Raw genomic sequence first — 23,232 nt, forward strand, 5'->3', positions numbered from 1 at the left:
GGGTTGTAAAGATGGTGATATTAATAGGGAGGATAATATGGCCACAGCAGTTAATACTTTCCAGCCCTGAATAACACAGTGGAAAAAGAGCTGGACTATGAATAAGAAGACAGGAATTCTAACCCTAGTTCTGGCACCTTCTAACCATATAGCCCTGGGCAACTCACTGAACTTCTCAGTTTCTTCCTCACCTGGGGAGAACAGGCAGCTCAACATTTTCTGCTAATTTACAAAGTGCCAGCTCCTGTGTGAGAGGTTTTACATATATTTCCTCCCTTACTCTGAGGAAATTTGGCTAGGTTCTGTGCAGCTCTGAATGCTCAAGATTTTTATTATTCTCATCTAATTTAAATCCCATGCCAAAGGACACAAGGCAATGAAAGACTGAAAAAACAAAAAGCAGTGGTTATTAATTCTTTCTCAAAGATTTCATACATGTTCATTTCATTATACCTCGGAAGATTGTTAATACAGTGATGTTACGTGATCTCCCGGTAGCCACCGGTGATGTGTGTGATGTTAGTAACAGAGTTGGATGATGGGGACAGCTCTTTGCTACCAGCTCAATTCCCTGGTAGGTACTCTCATTCACATGTGATTTCTCCATCAGTCCATTTAAAGTCAGTAAATGCTTTAGGGAATGCTTATCTGAATTAACAACTCTAAAGGAAAGCCATAGTTTCAGAATTCCTGGGACAAAGGATATATAGGTTTTAATCTGAAGCCAAGAAATACAAGCTCAATCAAGCATCCCTCAATAGAACATTTCAAGGAAGTGCAAGGAAATCACCTCAATAGGAACTTTGAGATTTTCACCCTTTGGGTTGTAAACCTCAGACAGACAATGAACTGCTTTTATGCTGAGCAAAGAGCCAAAAGATAAAGGAAATCTTGACTTATGAGAATTATAGTTCTATGTGGGAGTTCCTTTTCATATAAAAACAACACATTATCCAAATGTCTCACGAAAACCATTCCAAGGACATAATTATTGCTTAAATGTTACATTCAAGGCAAGGAGTAGCACTTTGGAACCCAAGTCAAATATCCCAGAAAACAACTTCTGAGTTCCATGAACCTTACAGTTTCAGTTGTTGAGATAAGTGAATATATGGGTTGGGGTGGGAGGGGGAATGCTCTTAGCATGGTGCATCCATTCCTGACAGATATTCTTGTCTTCAGTTGTCTTTATTTGTTTGAGGGTATTGACTGTCTAGGAATAGAATAGAGTGCATTAAATGGACCCTCAGTTTTCCAATGTGCCCCTGCCAGGCTGCTCCATCATTCACTTCTTAGCCCGAGCTAGACCAAGGCAATCTCAACTCCTTTTGGTGAAGCTCTAGTGGTGGACATGTTGGTTTTAAGGAAGTACTTGAACTCAGTAGGAGGATCAACTCTGTACAAATATGGGTATGCATTTGGAAATGATCATTAGACGCAACTATTCTACTGCTGGTCTATTATGTTTGCTGAGTGTGGTTTGGACCAGAGGTGACACAAACAGCCATGATTTGGAGGGTGGTCCTCAGCCAGAGTGTGAGAATTGGCTCTGGGTGAGCTCTCTATATGGCAACTATGGTCTTAGGGCACTCTGTATATGGCAACTATGGAGGTTTATGTGGCTCAAAACCCCCAAGGCTATGGAAAAATCTGATCTCGAGAAAGTAGCTTCAGCTGACAGCCTATAATAAGCAGGGTTAGGCTGAATTCCCCGATGCTTTAACAGAGGAAGGACCTCCGAGCCCATGCCAACGAACCAGTAACTGAAAGCACCCTGACACATCACCACTGACACCCCTTCTCCCTGGAGCTGTACAGTGTAGTGGCCTTGAGACCTGCTATGTTAAAGAAGCCTTTGGAATGTATCCTTATGAATCTCTTCCTCCTCAATTCCTACCTCCATCATCTTGGTCCAGGGTTTTACTCTTCATATTTTAATTCCTGAAACGCTCTCCTAGCTCATGTCTCTGCCTCAGGCTTTCTGACCTTCAGCTATTCCATAAGTTCTTCCTAAATGACTCTGTTCCAAAGCCTTCAGAGATTTTGTCCCATAACCCAGAAGACTGAATAGGTACAGTAAATGGAAAGATGTGAGATAGCAGAACATACATATATTGTTCTCTACCTTTGCTTCCTGACACAGAGCTCCTAAAATTTCCTGTAGTTTCCTAAGTAATAAGAGCACTAGAGCATCTTGTGTCCTAATGAGGTGACTCTGGGTGGGGTCCCGGATTTCTCCTGCATGGGGGCTGGTCCCCAGAGACAACAAGCCATGATTAGAAGCTTAGAATTTTCAGCCCTACCCCTCATCCTCCAGAAAAGAGAGAGGGGCTAGGAATGGAGTTAATAATTGATCATGCCTATATGAAGAAGCCTTCAGCAAATCCTAACAATACAGGGTTCAGAGAGCTTCTAGGCTGGTAAACACATCCACACCAGGAGGGTGATGCACCCCAACTCCAAGAGGAAGAAACTCCTGCACTCGGGACCCTCTCAGACTCTGCCCTCTTCATCTGGCTGTTCACCTGTATCTTTTATCATATCCTTTAATGAACTGGTAAACATGAGTAAATGTTTCCTTGGGTTCTGTGGGCTGCTTAAACAAATTAATGAAATTAATTACGGGGGTTGTCGTTGGAATCTTATAGCTGGTGGGTCACAAGCAAAGATGATCACTTGAGCTTACAACTGGTGTCTGAAGTGGGGAGGGAGGCAGTGGGCAATCTTGTGGGACTGAGCCCTTAACCTGTGGGATCTGATGCTATGTCAGATAGCATCAGGATTGAGTTAAACTGTGGGACACCCAGCTGGTGTTGGACATTTTCTTGCTGTTGTGAGGGGAAAACCTCCACGTATTTGGTGACCAGAAGTGTCAGAAGTGAAGTGTTTTGTGTGACTAGTAAAGAAGACTCACTGGGAAGACAAACCGGGGAGGAAAGAACTGGGTTTTTCCCTACAGAAGAAGGAAAAAAACTGGGTTTTCCTTACAAAAGAGCACTGCAAGAGAATCAGGATACTATGTTTCAACACTGGCTCTGCTCATCCCCTCAGAAGTGAGCTGTTTTTGCACTAGTCATTTAATCTCCCTGAGCTTTGTTTCCTTGTCCATAGTGTGGTGGCAACATGTGGGTCATAAACATCATTCACGGTGATGATAACTGTGATAATGGATGTGAAAACTCCAAAGTATTACACTGTTTCTGGATTCAGCAAGAGAAACGTAACTATCACTTATAATAACTCACATTTATTGAGCACCTACTATTATGTGCTAGATGCTGTTATAAATACTTTACAAATATTAACTCATTTCATCCTCAGAACAATCCTATTTTATAGATTGGGAAACTGAGCTCTGGAGAGGTGAAATAACTTGCCCAAGTCACATAATTTTCAATTGGTAGAACTGAGTTATGAAGCCAATAAATAAGGCCCCAGAGGCCATATCCTGTAGAGAAAAAGAGATGGAAAAATGGAAAGGATCACTTCCGAAAAAATAATTTTCGAAACATTTGGTGGTCTTTCTCTAACAATTAGTAATTCAGAGATGTATATGCATGACGAATACTTATGGAGCACACACTATGTGTCAGGCATTCTGCTAATTCTTAGAAAGTCAAGGAAAAGTAATTGTAAATTTCAAGGGTCCTTACGGGGACACACAGTCTAGTGGTCGTGGCAGAGATCCATACATGATTTGCAGAGTGCTCTGGGGCCACTGGGGGGCGCTCAACCAGGCTTGGCAGGGTCAGGGGAAGCATCCTGGTGAAGGTAACACAAATGAGTGTTATAAAAGACAAGCAGGATTCAGTGAGGCAATCACTGGCAGGTGGAGAGAGACACTTTAGGAAGCGAGAACAGTAAGTCCATAATTAGGATAGAGAATAGAACATGCAGGGAACAACCAGGCCACAACTGTTAGAATGTGATTCCATGTGGCCAGAGACCTGGTCTGATTGTACACCTCTGCAGGCCCTGGCACTTCCCATCAGAATGTAAACCCTGAAAGGGCAGAGAATTGTCTGTTTTGGTCACTATTATATCACCAGTGCCTGGTACAAGGTGGTGCTCAATACATATTTGTTAAGTACACACATATACGTGTGGATGAATAGCACACTAAATAAGTACTTGTTGAGTGAATTATTTAATAATAAACAGGGAGTACCACTGCAAATGAGGCTGGGCAAGCCTCTAGCTTTCCTGTATACTGCATCCAATATGGACCCAATCGACTATCGATCAAAGTACCTTGAGCTGGATCATGCAGTGCCTTGGGGCCAAGCACACGCATATAAACATTATCGTAACGCTCAGAGTGAACCACTGAAGTGCCTCAAGCTGGAGAGTGACACGGCCAAACAGCAAGTGAGAAAGAGGGCTCTGGTGGCAGTTTGGAGAACAGTTTAGAGGAGGAGAGACCAACGATGGGAAAACTCCACGGGGCTATGCAGGACTCTCTCACAGGAAGCTCCGGGAAAAGGGATAGAACAGTGAACGGAAAAGTTAGCTTTCAAAGCAGGGTTTACTCTCGCTTTTAACAACTCCACACAGTAAAAATTTGGATAAAAGCGAAGTAGAGGGTCAATGAATAATTTCACAAAGACTGGAGAGACAGGGTGTCCTATAGTGAACACGAGCTGAGAAAAATCAGGAGATTTAGGATTTGGCCCTGGTGCATCTTTAGCCTATGGTGTGGTTGTTAGCAACTTGCTGGATTTCTGAGGGCCTGATTTCTCCTTCTGCAAAACAAAGAGGCTGAGTCATTTCTCAAAGTTCTCCTCTGGCCCTACCATCCCAGGATCATTGATTCTATGACCTTCTGATCCCTATGATGAGTTTTAAATTGCTGGATAGTGAACTGCATAGCACTTAGACCCACAGACTGAAATGATTTCGGAGGAGAAAATTACTGCAGTGTTATTAAGTTCAAACCTTTCATTTAACAGATGAGGAGACCAATGTTCAGCCCTGTTAGTTGAAATGGCCAAGCTTATGTAGCTCGCTATGGGCAGAAGAGAAGATAATCCCAGTCTTATCATCAAATTACATGAACCTGTTTATATATTATCAAAAAATAGGCAACCTGGACCTGAACTTTTGGTATGTGTAATTTTAAGTTTGAATTCTCTGAACTCGTTAATAGTTTATTCCAAAAGATTTTAATAGAATTTACGGCCTTTACTGATGAGTATTCAAGTAGTAAATACAAAGGTAAAACAAAAAAACCCATTTCATTTTTTCATCTGTTGAACTCCTGTCTACTAAGTGTTAAAGGCACAAAGATAATAAGATCTGGACTAATTTCTAACATCTTACCAGTTCTAAAATACTACGGTGATCCATCCTACTTTAAATTTTATCATGTATCCTAACCTAGCTAGGAGGGCAAATTTCCATGTATTAGTGTTGGGTTGTGGGTTTTTTTAGTGCTGTTCAGGGTTTTGCCTTTATGGAAAGGATTTATAACTCCACAAAAAGTGCATGCTTACTTGTTGGATGTTCCATGGAGGTTTGTCAGTACAGTGAAGTTGTTTCTCACACTTCGCAAGCTGGCAAGGACCTATAAGGAAAATGTTTCCACTGTTAGGAATGGTTAGGAACAAAAGGAGAGGAATGGGCAGGTTTAGAGGCTACACTTAGAAACTACACCTGGAGACAGAGTGAGAATGAGCCAGGCCAGCATGATACATACCTGGGCGAAAGGCGTTACAATCAAGTCATCGCCATGTCTGGTGAAAAGAAAGAAAAGAAACATTTTTTAAATGCATTTGAATTATAACTGTGTCATATAAGCTGTAATATGAAACTTCATCAGTGTTAGCAACACAAATGTTATATAAATTCTTCCACCTGGATATAAAGCAGGACTGATTTAGGTGCAGATGGGGATTTCAGGAACTTGAAAGAAAAAAACCCATCAGGTTCATGGTTCCTGGATTTACAGTGGCTATACATAAAAACACTTGTAAGTAAGCATATATCTTCAGGGTATTTTCCCATTAAATAGCAGACCCAGAGTACTGTAATTCAGAGCAATTTGTGGATTTTGGTTGCCAGAGCCAGGAAATTCAAAAGGAGGGCTGCTCAAAGGCACACATAGAGTTGGAAAAAATGGCCTAACAGTCTGGATAAAGGTTAACTTTGGATTTCCTGGCTTTTGTTGATTTGAACCACAGCCTTAATGCCATTTAAACACAGATTTCTGTCTGGGAATCCCATTACTTTTTGTTTTTAAGACAACTTTTTTCTTAAAGTACCCAAGGAAAAGCTTTTAAGGGGGTGTAGTGTAGGGACTGAACCTACTATTATATCATTGTCTCTCATTTTGTCCCAAAGATCTGATTAAGCTGAACCTAGTGGTACATAAATCTGTACTTAGGAGTAGTCAAAAGTGTGTTTTCAGAAGTGCACTCTCTCTCTGACACATGCTTTGATACCTCTTCTTAAATCCACATTCAGCAGGTCTTCATTAAAACCATTAGAAGACAGGCTGGCCTGAGCTGCAGACACACAATCAGGGCAATTCGCTATCACAGTGTAAATCATAACAGTCGCACAGAAGGTGGTGGACAATGAGTTTCCTTCACTGTCTGATCATCTTCTCTGTCTTCACGATCACCACACATATATGGCACCTTATTCGCTAACTACGGGAGTGCAACCAATGGTTATTAAACACCTGCCCAGTACCAGGCATTAGGTGAGGCCTAGGGATCCAGGGTTGGATAATACCTACATCCTTGGGTGCCTCTTCTCTAGCATGGTCTTTTACTTTGGGGTATTATTTAATACAATATTATCCTTTCTACCTTGGTCTTTAGCTAGAAGTCCCCCTTCAATTTCATTAAACTTCCTGTGCATCTGATTTGTACAGTGACTAAGTTGACTATAAAAAGAACACTGACAAGAGTAAGCATTCTTTGAGTGATTACCATCTGTCAGCCCCTGCATGAAATCTCATTTAATTCTTGTAACAAGAACTGGGGCAACGACTCTTATTCCCATTTTATAGATAATATCAACGCTCAGAGCAGGTAAGCAACTGCTTAACTAGCACACAGCTAATAAATGAAAGAACTAAGACTGATTCCAAAAATCTATGCTTTTAAACATTATGTTTCCTGTTTTATGATGACCCTGCATAGTTGATTGAATTATACAGAATTCATGAGCCCCACAAATTAAAACAGAGGAGACAGAAAAATGTCCAAAACACTGCAGTAAATATTATAAATACAGAATGAGAAATACAAACAATTGATACTTAATGGGGTGCAAAGGAGATGTGATAATTACAGATTAGACATAGTAGAAAAGGCTTGATTGAATGAATGGTATTCGAGATGAACCTTGAAGGGCAGGCTTGAAAAGGCACGGATGGTAGGTGCTACTAATGAGAACAATGCAAGAACCGAGGCATTGAAATGGGAAAGTCCTGAACACGGAGATGCTTGGTGGCTGTTTAGAGCTGAGCAGTGACAGACATTTGTAGGGGATAAGACTCAGAGTCCCCCACACCCACGTTATGGATATTGTGGACAACGGTTGTGGAGCTGGTGCTCAACTCAGTAAAAGAAATGCGCCAATGAAGGTTTTTAGTGAGATAGGCAAACAGAAAAGTGCTTTAGAAAGTATTGGGTTGGCCAAAAAGTTCGTCTGGTTTTTTTTTTTTTTTTTGGCTGCGTTGGGTCTTTGTTGCTGCATGGGTTTTCTCTAGTTGCGGCGAGCGGGGGCTACTCTTTGTTGCGGTGCACGGGCTTCTCATTGCGGTGGCTTCTCTTGTTGCGGAGCACGGGCTGTAGGTGCGCGGGCTTCAGTAGTTGTGGCTCGCGGGCTCTAGAGCACAGGCTCAGTAGTTGTGGCGCATGGGCTTAGTTGCTCTGCGGCACATGGGATCTTCCCGGACTAGGGATCGAACCCGTGTCTCCTGCATTGGCAGGTGTATTCTTAACCACTGAGCCACCAGGGAAGTCCCAGGTTTTTCCATAACATCTTATGGAAAAACCTGAACAAACTTTTGGGGCAACCCAATAAAATGCTATGGATACAAGAGATGGATGGAAGAGAGGACAGAGCCAGGAAGATGGGTTAGGGGGATATCGCCATCATCCTGATGAGAAGACATTGGTGAGGCAGAGGAAGAAACAGGAAAAGACAACTGGAAGAGACCCTGAATGTCTTGCCAAGGACTTGGCATTGAATTGGATAAGGGGTCATAAAGAAATACTATTTTCAGTTTTAAAAATGGGTATCTGGGAAAATAGTGAAGTCGTGAGTAGAAGTTAAAAAGTGAGGAGGAGTTGGAGGAGACGTGTCACTTTCTCACATGTTGAGTTTTAAGATATTTGTTGATATCCTGGTGGAAACAGCAAGTGGGAAGACTGAAATATGGGGATTAGAGCTAGAGATTTAGGAGGTACCTACAACAGTGGCGCCCCTTAAAGCAATGGCAGGGAGTGGCTTCCTGGGGTGGGGTGTATATAGAGAGAGAGTCAATGGAAGAACCTCAGGGCTCTTTTAAGAGAGGAACAGTTGTGATAAATGCAGGGTGGTGAGCTAGTACAAGAACTACCCCTTCCCAAGCTATTTTTTGGAGATGGGTGAAATATCTTTCTATTTGTTCAGATTTCTGCTGTGAAGTTCACATTGTTCAGAAGACATCAGGGTGAGCTGGGTATAAAGTGATAGTGTTAGCCTTAAGTAGGTCATCTATGGCTCCTGGATTTCTGGAGTCTACATGTCCAACAAAAGTTAGATAATACAAGCAAATCTCATACATATGTAGTACCTAAAGCTGATGCATTGTTGCACGAGTGGGGAGTTACTAAAACTGTACAAACTAATGATTAGACAGAGGTTAAAAGAGAAAACACATTAAGAGAGGGCTCGGTGTCAAAATGACTATTATTATGAAACTTTTGAAGTTTAGGAGAGCAGGACACTCAGAGGCAAGAGACGAATTTTCAGATCCCCAGCACTGGGTTCCTTAAAGAATTTGAGCTGTAAAAGCTAATGCTGTATATCAGACAGTAGCTGCTAGGGAAATGATCAGATAATTCATAGATAACTCATAGCAAGTTGAAGAAACAAAAGAAAAAAACTTCTATTTGAGTATAGCCAGATTATTTATAAAACCGTTCTCAATTTTTAAAATCATAATTTGGTACATTAATAATAAAATGCATGAATGTAACAAAACGCTTGATTGGTTATGAAAACTGATGTACTTCTTAGCTGTCCAAACCACTCGAGCGAACAGTACCTCTCAGGAACGAGGCCAGATATTCAGAACCGTGGCACGAGCACCATCTAGTGACCAAACTAGCACATTACAATTTTGTAGGATAATTAGAGATCAGAACTCTGTTGGTCTTAGAATTGAATGTAGGTCTGCTCTCAACAATGAATGCTTTTCTAGGAAGCAAAAATGCTGCTTCCTACTGCTACACTCTGGGTTTTATTAATTTTAACTTCCTCTGTTTCATGACTACACGTACTTTTCTTGTAGTACTAATTTCCATCTGCCTTAGAGAGAGACATATACTATTGTAGTTAAGAGCACAGCCTTTGGAGCCAGACAGCATTGGTTTGTTTCTCAGTTGCACTATTACTAACTAGAGACATTAGGCAACCTCTCTATGCCTCACTTTCTTCATTTGTAAAATGGGGTGTTGTGAGAAATAAGTTATTATATATGTATAACTCTTACAACAGTGCTAGGCACATAAAGGCACTTTTGTTAGTTATAGTTATTCGTATTAGTAGTAGGTATCATTATTTCATTATAGTAGGTATCATGTCTATCTTCCCAGCTGGTGAGAACTTCTTTAGGGTAGTCATTTCTGCCCCCATTACAATCAAGAGAACTAATAATTATATTGTACTTTACAGTTTACAAAGCATTTTCATGTCCCTTATTTCATGTGGTAAGAGTATGTTCTTGACCCTAGGGAATGGTGCAAGCACCTCTCTTGTTGGTCAAGCCTGAAAACTTCTTTTCCCTCATCCCACAGTCAACCACCAACATCTGCTGATCCTAACTTGCAAATATTTATTAATCGTCCACTGGATCTGTTCCAATGTAGATCCCCATCCTTTAAGATGCAGATTACCAAAGCAGCTTCCCATTTGGCTCTTGGAAACATCTTTAGGCTTGTCCACCCTCCAAACTGTTCTTTAGACTGAAATCAGAGTTATCTTTCAAAACCATTCATCTGATTATGTATTTTCCTGTTTTAAAGCCTTTAGTAGCGCCCCACTGCTTATCTGCAGCATAAATGCCAACTCCTCACATAGGCCCTTCGTGATGAGGGAACTGCTTACTTCTCTGGCTTCGTCTCTCACCACATCCTCATACTCTCACGTTCTCTGCCTGAGCCATATTGAGCTGTGGCTCCCCCAAATGTTCTTGACAACAAGAGAGTTAGTGAGCACATAGCCCTTCCTCCTGCACACCTTTCTGCCTGGCTAACTCCTTTAGCTTAGCTGGAACCCCTCGAAGCAGGCTGCTCGCCTTGCCTGGCCAGACCTCTCAAAGTCCAGTGCATCCCTTTCCACGGACATTGCCCTTTTCCGAAGGTATTAACAACTGCCTATTGACTTACTGATCTTTTAGCTCCCCTGAAGACAAAGAAAATGTCTCATTTGTTTGCAAAGTGCCTAAAGGTAAGTAAATTCTTGTTAAAAGAAAGGATGTATATAATCTTCATAAAAGCTGGAAAGGCAAGCAGAGCAGAGATTCGTATCATTATTTTTTATTTTTCATCATTATTTAGAGTCTGTTTATGTACTGGATAACCATATGGTTTAATCATCTAGACTCCCTGGATTTAAGCCGTGATTCCCCATTTACTGGGCAAGTTACTTAACCTCTCTGTGCTTCAATGTCCTCATCTTTAAGACAACAAAATTACAGTACCAACTACCTTGGGGTTATAGGGGTTAAAGGAGTTAAAATATGTAAAGGACTTTAAATAGTATATAGGAAATGCTTAATAAACCTGTGCTTTTATTTACAGGTAATTTAGACACTACGAAAAATACTCAATGTCTTAAAGCCATGGTGCTAGTTAAGTATGATGGCTGTAACTCAAGTCTTAGACACCACATTGTACTTGTTTGGTAGTCCATCAATAAACAGGTCTTAAATTTAAGTGGGTTCTTATTTCTGCTTTTCTTCTTGGTTCTCAGATCTCATTTCCCTTGATCGCTCTCTCTAGAGACTACTTACTTCTCATACAAATGATGGCTTAAGAAGTTCCTTGTCTGGGCTTCCCTGGTGGCGCAGTGGTTGAGAATCCGCCTGCCGATGCAGGAGACACGGGTTCGTGCCCTGGTCCGGGAAGATCCCACATGCCGCGGAGCAACTAAGCCCGTGAGCCATGGCCGCTAGGCCTGCGCGTCCCGAGCCTGTGCTCCGCAATGGGAGAGGCCACAACAGTGAGAGGCCCGCATACCGCAAAAAAAAAAAAAAACAAAAAAAAAAAAGAAGTTCCTTGTCTGTGTAAGACTACAAATGCGATGACCAAATGAAGGAAACACGGATCTTGCTTCCCTGTGGCTTTACTGGTGGATAATAAAACTTGGGCCTGTCCAGGGTGGTTCCTGCCACAGTTTGGGGCAATCTAACTGGCCTCATCAGTTTCCGGTACTTTATGTTCCCATTGGGAAATCTGTACCTTGGTATACAAACACATTATGTTAAAGATGACTACAGCACAGGAACAAAAGAGAAACCAATAAATGATTGCCACATCTAGGAAAGCATGTGAAATTTCCTTTTGGGATCCAATGGCGATCTTGTTTTCTTTACTAGAAAGCATTATTTCAGTCTCTCTTTTGTTGCTGTATGCTAAAGCCACTTTTAATTTTCCATTCACTTTTTAACTCAATATCTTTTTCACTCATTCTCCCTGCCTATATGTTTCCTCCTGAAAGAGCTCAGATGAGAAATTTTACAAAGCTAGTGTTGTCCCTACTGTTAAGATTTAAAGCTGGGGAATTATGCGAAGTTTTCTACCTCTTGTGTAAATTCATGACTGTTCTGTTCTGGAAAGAGGGGCTCCTGAGCGGGGAACACGCTGCAGCCCCCATCCAGCGGCCTTCACATCAAGACTCCAAACCTATTACTGTCCTTCTTTTTCTTGGCTTTATGGGTAGAAGGCAGGAGAAGCAGTAAGAGGTTCAGGGGCTGCTGTTCCTCTATTTCAAATCATCCTGAAGAGTAATAATCGGGTGAAATAGCTTTGAGAGCATTATTTCAAGTTAGCTCAAAATACCTGTTTAAAACTGGATTTTCCAACATGGTCCTGATAAAATGAAATTTCAGAAAAATCTGGATATTCAAGTTCTACTTCTTGTTGTGTTGAGAAATATAAATTCCTAAACTGACAAACACATGAAAGTTGTACTCTCATGCTGAAATATTTGCAAAACAAAATTCTAGGCTATTTTTATTCACTCAAAGCTTTTAATATATCTTGTTATTAGTATCTTTGATAGGATGAGATCATGTTTACAACTGTGTTTTCTTGGGAAGGACTATTCTTTATTATGAAAGTGTGCCCTTACTATTTTTGTAAGTTCTGGTTTGTTTTCTTTTTAACATCTTTATCGGAGTATAATTGCTTTACAGTGCTGTGTCGGTTTCTGCTGTATAACAAAGTGAATCAGTTATACATATACATACATCCCCATATCCCCTCCCTCTTGCTTCTCCCTCCCACCCTCTCTATCCCACCCCTCTAGGTAGTCATAAATCACAGAGTTGATCTTCCTGTGCTATACGGCTGCTTAGCAATAGCTATCTATTTTACATTTGGTAGTATGTATAAGTCTATGCCACTCTCTCACTTCGTCCCAGCTTACCCTTCCCCCTCCCTGTGTCCTCAAGTCCATTCTCTACATCTGCATCTTTATTCCTGTTCTGGCCCTAGGTTCTTCAGAACCATATATATATATATTTTTTTCCCCTGGGGTATTCCATATATATGTGTTAGCATCCAGTACTTGTTTTTCTCTTTCTGACTTACTTCACTCTGTATGACAGACTCTAGGTCCATGCACCTCACTACAAATAACTCAATTTCATTTCTTTTTATGGCTGAAAAATATTCCATTATATATATGTGCCACATCTTCTTTACCCATTCATGGGTCGATGGACACTTAGGTTGCTTCCATGTCCTGGCGATTGGAAATAGTGCTGCAATGAACATTGTGGTACATGACTATTTGAATTATAGATTTTTCAGAGTATATGCCCAGTAGTGGGATTAATGGGTCATATGGTCGTTCTATTTTTAGTTTTTTAAGGAACCTCCATACTGTTCTCCACAGTGGCTGTATCAATTTACATTCCCACCAACAGTGCAAGAGGGTTACCTTTTCTCCACACCCTCTCCAGCAATTATTGTTTGTGGATTTTTTGATGATGGCCATTCTGACTGGTGTGAGGTGATACCTCATTGTAGTTTTGATTTGCATTTATCTAATGATTAGTGACGTTGAGCATCCTTTCATGTGTATGTTGGCAATCTGTATATTTTCTTTGGAGAAATGTCTATTTAGGTCTCCTGCCCATTTTTGGATTGGGTTATTTGTTTTTTTAATATTGAGCTGCATAAGCTGCTTGTAAAATTTGGAGATGAATTCTTTGTCTGCTGCTTTGTTTGCAAATGCTTTCTCCCATTCTGAGGGTTGTCTTTTAGTCTTGTTTATGGTTTCCTTTGCTGTGCAAAAGCTTTTAAGTTTCATTAGGTCCCATTTGAATATTTTTTATTTTATTTCCATTTCTCTAGGAGGTGGGTCAAAAAGGATCTTGCTGTAATTTATGGCATAGAGTGTTCTTCCTATGTTTTCCTCTAAGAGTTTCATACCGTCTGGCCTTACATTTAGGTCTTTAATCCATTTTGAGTTTATTTTTCTGTGTGGTGTTAGGGAGTGTTCTAATTTCATTCTTTTACATGTAGCTGTCCAGCTTTCCCAGCACCACTTATTGAAGAGGTTGTCTATTCTTCATTGTATATTTTTGCCTCCTTTATCAAAAATAAGGTGACCATATGTGCTTGGGTTTATCTCTGGGCTTTCTATCCTGTTCCATTGATCTATATTTTTGTTTTTGTGCCATTACCATACTGTCTTGATTACTGTAGATTTGTAGTATAGTCTGAAGTCAGGGAGCCTAATTCCTCCAGCTCCGTTTTTCTTTCTCAAGATTGCTTTGGCTATTGGGGATCTTTTGTGTTTCCATACAAATTGTGAAATTTTTTGTTCTAGTTCTGTGAAAAATGTCAGTGGTAGTTTGATAGGGATTACATTGAATCTGCAGATTGCTTTGTGTAGTATAGTCATTTTCACAATGTTGATTCTTCCAATCCAAGAACAGGGTATATCTCTCCATCTGTTTGTATCATCTTTAATTTCTTTCCTCAGTGTCTTTTTTGCACACAGGTCTTTTGTCTCCTTAGGTAGGTTTATTCCTAGGTATTTTATTAATTTCTCTTTAAGATTTAATTTCTCTTTAATTTCTCTTAATTTCTCTTTCAGATTTCTCATCATTAGTGTATAGGAATGCAAGAGATTTCTGTGCATTAATTTTGTACCCTGCTACTTTACCAAATTCATTGATTAGCTCTAGTAGTTTTCTGGTGGCATATTTAGGATCCTCTATGTATAGTATCATGTCATCTGCAAACTGACAGTTTTACTTCTTTTCCAATTTGGATTCATTTTATTTCTTTTTATTCTCTGATGGCTGTGGCTAAAACTTCCAAAACTATGTTGAATAACAGTGGTGAGAATGGGCAACTTTGTCTTATTCCTGATCTTAGAGAAAATGGTTACAGTTTTTCACCATTGAGAATGATGTTGGCTGTGGGTTTGTCATATATGGCCTTTATTATGTTGAGGTAGGTTCTCTCTAAGCCCACTTTCTGCAGAGTTTTTTATCATAAATGGGTGTTGAATTTTATCAAAAGCTTTTTCTGCATCGATTGAGATGATCATATAGTTTTTATTCTTCAATTTGTTAATATGGTGTATCAAATTGTTTGATTTGTGTATATTGAAGAATCCTTGCATGCCTGGAATAAACCCACTTGATCATGGTGTATGATCCTTTTAATGTGTTGTTGGATTCTGTTTGCTAGTATTATGCTGACGATTTTTGCATCTATATTCATCAGTGATATTGGTCTGTAATTTTCTTTTTTTTGTAGTATCTTTGTCTGGTATTGGTATCAGGGTGATGGTGGCCTCATAGAATGAGTTTGGGAGTGTTCCTTCCTCTCCAATTTTTTGGAATTTGAGAAGGATGGGTGTTAGCTCTTCTCTAAATGTTTGATAGAATTCACCTGTAAAGCCATCTTGTCCTGGACTTTTGTTTGTTGGAAGATTTTTAATCACAGTTTCAATTTAATTACTTGTGATATGTCTGTTCTTATTTTCTATTTCTTGCTGGTTCAGTCTTGGAAGGTTATAACTCTCCAAGAATTTGTCCATTTCTTCCAGGTTGTCCATTTTATTAGCATAGAGTTGCTCGTAGTAATCTCTTCGGATGCTTTGTATTTCTGCAGTGTCCTTGTAACTTCTTATTCATTTCTAATTTTATTGATTTGAGTCCTCTCCCTCTTTTTCTTGATGAGTATAGCTAATGGTTTATCAATTTTGTTTCTCTTCTCAAAGAAGCAGCTTTTGGTTTTATAGAATCTTTGCTATTTTTTCTTTGTTTTTATTTCATTTATTTATGCTCTGATCTTTATGATTTCTTTCCTTCTACTAAATTTGGGTTTTGTTTGTTCTACTTTCTCCAGTTCCTTTAGGTGTAATTGTTTATTTGAGATTTTTCTTTTTTCTTGAGGTAGGCTTGTATAGCTATAAACTTCCCTCTTAGAACTGATTTTGCTGCAACCAATAGGTTTTGGATCATCGTGTTTTCATTATCATTTGTCTCTAGGTATTTTTTGATTTCCTCTTTGATTTTTTCAGTGATCTCTTGGTTATTTAGTAACGTATTTTTTAGCCTCCATATGTTTGTGTTTCTTACGTTGTTTCCTTTGTAATTCATTTCTAATCTCATAGTGTTGTGGTCAGAAAAGATGCTTGATATGATTTCAATTTTCTTAAATTTAGTGAGACTTCTTTTTTTTTTTTTTTTTTTTTTGCAGTATGTGGGCCTCTCACTGTGGTGCCCTCTCCCATTGTGGAGCACAGGCTCCGGATGCGCAGGCTCAGAGGTCATGGCTCATGGGCCCAGATGCTCCGCGGCATGTGGGATCTTCCCGGACCGGGGCACGCACCAGTGTCCCCTGCATCGGCAGGCAGACTCTCAACCACTGCGCCACCAGGGAAGCCCAAGGCTTGATTTTTGACCCAAGATGTGATCTATCCTGGAGAATGTTCCATGCACACTTGAGATGAAAGTGTAATCTGCTGTTTTTGGATGGAATGTCCTATAAATATCAATTAAATCTATCTGGTCTATTGTGTCATTTAAAGCTTCTCTTTCCTTATTAATTTTCTGTTTGGATAATCCGTCCATTGGTGTAAGTGAGGTGTTAAAGTCCCCCCCACCATTATTGTGTTACTGTCGGTTTCCTCTTTTAGAGCTGTTAGCAGTTGCCTTATGTATTGAGGTGCTCCTATGTTGGGTGCATATATATTTATAATTGTTATAGCTTCTTCTTGGATTGATCCCTTGATCATTATGTAGTGTCCGTCCTTGTCTCTTGTAACATTCTTTATTTTAAAGTCTATTTTATCTAATATGAGTATTGTTGTTCCAGCTTTCTTTTGATTTCCATTTGCATGGAATATCTTTAGCCATCCCCTCACTTTCAGTCTGTATGTGTCACTCAGTCTGAAGTGGGTCTCTTGTAGACAGCATATATATGGGTCTTGTTTTTGTATCCATTCAGCAAGCCTGTGTCTTTTGGTTGGAGCATTTAATCCATTCACGTTTAAGGTAATTATTGATATGTATGTCCCTATGACCATTTTCTTAATTGTTTTGGGTTTGTTTTTGTAGGTCCTTTTCTTCTCTTGTGTTTCCCACATAGAGAAGTTCCTTTAGCATTTGTTGTAGAGCTGGTTTGGTGGTGCTCAATTCTTTTAGCTTTTGCTTGTTTGTAAACCTTTTGATTTCTCCATCAAATCTGAATGAGATCCTTGCCAGCTAGAGTAATCTTGGTTGTAGGTTCTTCCCTTTCATCACTTTAAAAATGTCACATCACTCCCTTATGGCTTGTAGAGTTTCTGCTGAGAAATCAGTTGTTAACCTTATGGGAGTTCCCTTGTATGTTATTTGTCATCTTTCGCTTGCTGCTTTCAATAATTTTTCTTTGTCTTTGTTGCCAAGTTGATTACTATGTGTCTTGGCATGTTTCTCCCTGGGTTTATCCTATGTGGGACTCTGCACTTCCTGTACATGGGTGGCTATTTCCTTTCCCATGTTAGGGAAATTTTCAAATATAATCTCTTCAAATATTTTCTCAGCCCCTTTCTTTTCCTCTTCTTATGGGACCACTACAATTCGAATGTTGGCACATTTAAAGTTGCCCCAGAGGTCTCTGAGGCTGTCCTCAATTCTTTTCATGCTTTTTTCTTTATTCTGCTCTGTGGTAGTTATTTCCACTATTTTATCTTCCAGGTCACTTATTCGTTTTTCTGCCTCAGTTATTCTGATATTGATTCCTTCTAGAGAATTTTTAATTTCATTTATTGTGTTGTTCATGATTGTTTGTTTGCTCTTTAGTTCTTCTAGGTCCTTGTTAAATGTTTCTTGTATTTTCTCTATTCTATTTCCAAGATTTTGGATAATCTTTACTATCATTACTCTGAATTCTTTTCCATGCTAACTGCCTATTTCCTCTTCATTTGTTTGGTCTGGTGGGTTTTTACCTTGTTCCTTCATCTGCTGTGTATTTCTGTATCTTCTCTTTTTGCTTAACTTACTGTGCCTGGGGTCTCCTTTTTGCAGGCTGCAAGTTTGTAGTTCCCCTTGTTTTTGGTGTCTGCCCAAGTGCTTAAGGTTGCTTCAGTGGGTTGTGTAGGCTTCCTGGTGGAGGGGACTAGTGCCTGTGATCAGGAGGATGAGGCTGGATCTTGTCTTTCTGCTGGGCAGGACCACATCCAGTGGTGTGTTTTGGGGTGTTTGTGCCCTTTTTATGATTTTAGGCAGCCTCTCTGCTATTGGGTGGGGTTGTGTTCCTGTCTTGCTAGTTGTTTGATATGGGGTGTCCAGCACTGGAGCTTGCTGTTTTTTGAGTGGTGATGCATCTTAGCGTTGAGACAGCAGTCTCTGCGAGAGCTTTCACCGATTGATGTTATGTGGGGCCTGGAGGTCTCTGGTGGTCCAATGTCCTGAACTCAGCTCTCCTACCTCAGAGGGTCACGCCTGACACCTGGCCAGAGAACCCAGACCCTTTTGTGAAGTGTGAGGTCTTCTGCCAGCATTCAGTAGGTGTTCTGTAGGAGTTGTTCCACATGTAGGTGTATTTTTGATGTATTTGTGGGGAGGAAGGTGATCTCCACATCCTACTCCTCCACCATCTTGAAGGTACTTGCTCTTTTTTTTTTTTTAAGGGAGAATGATACTAGTTAACTTACATATATAATCCTTACTTGCCTAAATCTAAAGTTGGCAACTCTATGTAGGTTCTAAAGTTAGGGGATAATTTTTCCTGGTTGGTAAAATTGAAAAGAGGGTAACCATTAGCATTAGGGACCTGAATGCAGAGTCGTTCAGAATTAGATGTCTGTTTCTACAGCTATAGACTGAGTTGGACTGTGGTCTTGAAAGTCTCTTCATGTTCAAAATTTCTATAACCTTTTGGTCCTAAGTAAGGAATCACTGGAGTTTAATATGAAATTTGGTTAGAACCTGCTGGGAAGCCTCAGAGTGACCCTGAGATACTTCAGCTCATCACATCTCCTATGCTCTCCTTCAGGGGAGTCTAGAAAGCTGTTTGTTTTGGTGGAAGAGAGAATTCCAGGGATGTTCACTGTCAAAGCCCCCATCCAAACCTTGATCAGAAACTTCCTTGGTTCTACATGATCTACAGCAAAGAAGTTACCTCTACTCCACTCATGTTTTTCTACCTGATAGGAGAGGTTCTACTTTGCAGTTTGAAGAACATAGGTAAATAAAGTACCAAAGTTTTGCCTATGGTCTTTCTTAGCTACATCAAGGTATATAGCATGGCATAGAGTCATGGGGGAGGGGCAGGTTTCTCATTTCTCAGAGTCTTCGTTTCATCATCTATAGAGTGGAGATAATAATGGTGCCTACCTGATGGGACTTTTGTAAAGATTAAGAGATAACATATGTAAATGAACAGGGCCCTATAGTAAGCACTCACTAAATGTTTCCTTCCACACAGTAGCAATGTTCCTCTTATCTTTCTTATTTAACTGTAACCTCCCTGAAAGCATGCAAACTTTTAGAGAATAATATCTGTTTTTAACGCATCTGTGATTTTTTCTCACTGTTCTGCTGACCTTTTATGCCCAAAGCCTGGCACACTGCATGGCACATAGGAGAGCTTCAGTAAATTTTTGCCAAATGAGTGAATAAATGAATTATGGTCCACCTGATGATTGAGATATTTTAGGGCAGGGGTACCTCTGTTAAAATTAGCTGGCGGAAATGCCCTGGACAATACTTTTTATTGGTAGTTTTAAAATGCCCCCTGCCCCTTTCACAAGAGGGTGACTCTTTTTAGCTTCCTTTCCAGCAGCAGAAGAGAGCCCAGTGGAAATTTCCAGTCTGGAGACTTTAGAGAGCTACTGAAATTTTTATAACATATGATGTTAAATACAATTGTACATGTGCCTAGAGACCTTTTAAGGCATGAATTCCAGCATCCAATTTTATTTGGTTTCAGAAACTTAATAAACAAGTAACACAACCCGGTCATTGTTCTTTAAATAAAAATTAGAGATCTCCAATTAATAGCAGCAAAACAGAAACATCAGCCATGCTTAATAGGGTGGTGGAGTATGTTCTGTCTCACCCAGGAGCCAGGCAACAAGTGGGCATTGTGTTAAGGTTCCAGAGAAGGGACACAGACATGTGACTAGATGATAGCTTATTAAATGTCGCCCAGCAAAGGCCACTCAGAGAGGATGCGTGTCACCAACCACCATTTTCCTTCTCTGCTGTAGCCTCATGAAAACTGCGCATGCCTTGGAAAGTTTGAGTGTGGTTTGCAAACAGTGTTAAGATTCTCATGCCATAAACAATTCAGCAGTTCAGGAAATGAAGCCAAATAATAATTTTTTTTTTTAAAGTGTCAATAACCAAAGTAAATCAAACACTGTTGCCTGAGGTTTTAAACACTCTTGGGGACCCCGGCTACATATTTCTCATGCAAGAGAGAATTAATATCCTTAAGGTGGTCATCGTTGTCACCACTGCTCTGTTCACTTTTCTCCTCCCCCTTTCCTGTGGGTTAAAGGGGAACAGTGTTGATTCTCTGATGTGATGGGGTTAAAGATGAGGTAAGTGTGAAACTGGGAGTCAGACAGCTCGTACTTACTGCTCGCTTGGAAGTGAAGAGTTTCTCGACATTGCCTTTGGTGACAAGTCATAGTCGCTGTCTGATCTGTAGAGAAAGGACTCTCTGCGCTGGCTGTGCCCAGGAAAGGTGGCATGAAGGACCAGCCCAGAGGAAGAGCTGGCCTGGGGATCCAGCGGGCTCCGACCTGGGGAAGGGCCATTTTCCACATCAAAGCTTAAAGAGAAAGAAGAAAACTGGTCACATGAGAAACATAGAGAAGGGCATCTGACATACATGCATGGAGAACCTATGCGTGCCAGGCATTTTACATAGCACTTCACACTTCATGGAAAGTTTTAAGGCTCCAAACAACTCTGAGCTGCAGTCATTCTCATTTTATACATACGGAACAGTCCCACAGTTCAGTCATCAGCAGAGACTGGAGCCAGAATTTGACCCTCGGAGCAAAGTCCCATGGCCTTTCAGCGGCATGAGCAACACTGACAAATTCATAAAATAAACTGTTGATAATAAGCGACTCCAGATACAGCATCTAACACAGCTCTAAGTGCCAGACACTCAACTATCACTTGAATGAGTTTTCTTAGCTGGGAGGCTTCTTCCTGCCATAAATAAATATCACAGTCTCATTAAAGATACAATGCACACATTTCTGAATGTTTCAGGAACAAAGTGCGATCCTGAAAACATCCACTGGCTGATTAAATGGGAGGCCCAGTCTGACACTTAATGTTCATATGCAAGTTTAAGCACAGACAATGACTTAATTAATCTGATAATGCCAAATAGCCCTCCAGGGGTGCAGAGCTTCCTCTCTGGAGGAGGATACAGCCACTGACTCTGGCAGAGGAGTGCCATTGAGATTTCTAGTCAGTCTACCTCATTCTGGAAAGGTACCCTCAAGTCCAGAATTATTTGAACAAGCTCTGATCAATGAACACACAGGTGGGAGCAGTAGACATTTTGGCTGTTGTTTTCTCTCTCCTGGTCCTGGTGTTACTTTAGGCACTGTGTTATTCCCATGCTCTCCAACATCCCCTATGCATTTTTCCTGCATGCATAACCTCCCTTAGCCTCAGATTGACAGTAACCCTCTTGCCTAGTATTTCTCTACACCACTCATTGCTCTCTGGCTAAAGCTCTGCAGAAAGGTATTAGAGAAGGAACGGGGCTAAAGATGCTCTCTTTTCCAAGCTGGACCACAGTAGTGGGCTTCCTTTATACTCATCCAGCTGCCATAATTTATTTCTACATTTGTGGTTCTTTTTGTTCATTAGTTCTTATAGCCTTCTCTCTTGGGGTGGATTTTGCATATATTTTTTTAGTTTATAAATTGCTTTCTGATCTATTATTCTATTTACAACTCTTATCACGACCCTGTGAAGTATGTAGTATGATCTCAGTTTATATTTGAGGAAAATGAGGCTTAGAGAGATTTTAAACATCTGCTCAAAATCACGGGCTAGTAACTGTACAGTAAGAATTGGAAGACCAATTTGGTCTTCCAATTCAGTCCTCTACAACCTCAGACTTCAGTAATCACAGAACTCCAGAATGGCTCACTGGGTCACTGAGTGCAGTTTCTCTTCAGTCTCTACATTTAAGCGAAACGTGTGTTTGGTATGTAGAGAGTCAGTCGGATTATGAGCAACCTTGGCTGTTATCTTGGATGAAGACAGGGGAGGCAGTAAATTACCCTGAGGCTGTAGATTTCACTGAAACAGGGAAAGAAGAAATGAAAGAATTCAGGGTCATAATGCTTCCCCGGAGACCATTCCGAGAAGCTGCTTTTAGCCAACCCACAAACTCGGGTGTCTGATAAGAAGCAGCAAGTGAGAATCTCCAGTTAAGAGAACAAGGAAGAGCCGTAAGAATCCAATGTATGTATTTGGGCTTTCACGGTACTGCAAATGGATTTTCACGGCAGGCTCACAGTCTGGGATGGGACTGTGTTTCAGAGACTGCAGGTAAGCAGGCAGGTGGGCAATCACTCACACATTTCAGCCTGTTTGCCAGACTGCCTGGAGGTAGAGCTATGTTGTAAGGCAAATACGTTGCAGCAAGTGAAAATATAACGTAAGCTGACTTGCACACTTTCCTTGGGTGAGATCTATACTAGTTGTTGAGCAAAATAAAGAGCTCCTTTGTGGATAAGGACTCCTTTGTGCCACCCACAGCTTGTAGAACTAGGACTTGATGCTGGCTCTGAACTCTTCTTAAGGACAAAGAGGGAAGGCTCTTAAAAGGTAAAGATGGGCCTACATAAAGCTTAAGAGTGGGCATAAATAAGCTTTGAAATTTCATGAGTAATCATATTGTAATTCATTTGGTATCTATCTGTACAGCCTTAATGGGTATTAAAACATTGAAATACTTTTTTTTATGTGGATCATTTTTAAAGTCTTTATTGAATTTGTTACAATATTGCTTCTGTTTTATGTTTTGGTTTTTTAACCCCAAGGCATGTGGGATCTTAGCTCTCCAACCAGGGATTGAACCTGCACTCCCTGCACTGGAAGGCAAAGTCTTAACCACTGGACGGCCAAGGAAGTCCCTGAAATACTTTTGTAACAGTTGGCAGCCAGCCACTGCCCCAGACTGTCCAGGATCTGCTGATGACTGGAACAGCAGGGGTCTCTAGCTTCAGCACGGTGACCTGTGTCCTTTTAACTGGTCAGTGCCCATGTGGTACCAGTCATTAAATATTATG

The 23,232-nt window shown here is 40.5% G+C and overlaps 1 protein-coding gene across 4 annotated transcripts in view; it reads right to left on the reverse strand.

Annotated features, from left to right (window-relative positions):
- Positions 1-23,232, reverse strand: part of PDE4B (phosphodiesterase 4B) — a 597,863-nt gene that overhangs the window by 112,858 nt on the left and 461,773 nt on the right. For all 4 annotated transcript variants that reach the window (XM_067006427.1, XM_059075560.2, XM_067006432.1 and 1 more), the window contains 3 exons: positions 20,541-20,735; positions 5,696-5,732; positions 5,493-5,563 (listed from right to left, as the gene is read on the reverse strand). In XM_067006427.1, coding sequence (XP_066862528.1) covers positions 5,493-5,563; positions 5,696-5,732; positions 20,541-20,735 — 303 coding nt within the window. The remainder of the gene's footprint in view (positions 1-5,492; positions 5,564-5,695; positions 5,733-20,540; positions 20,736-23,232) is intronic.

This window comes from Kogia breviceps, chromosome 1 (assembly GCF_026419965.1).
Source record: "Kogia breviceps isolate mKogBre1 chromosome 1, mKogBre1 haplotype 1, whole genome shotgun sequence".
NCBI lineage: Eukaryota > Metazoa > Chordata > Mammalia > Artiodactyla > Physeteridae > Kogia > Kogia breviceps.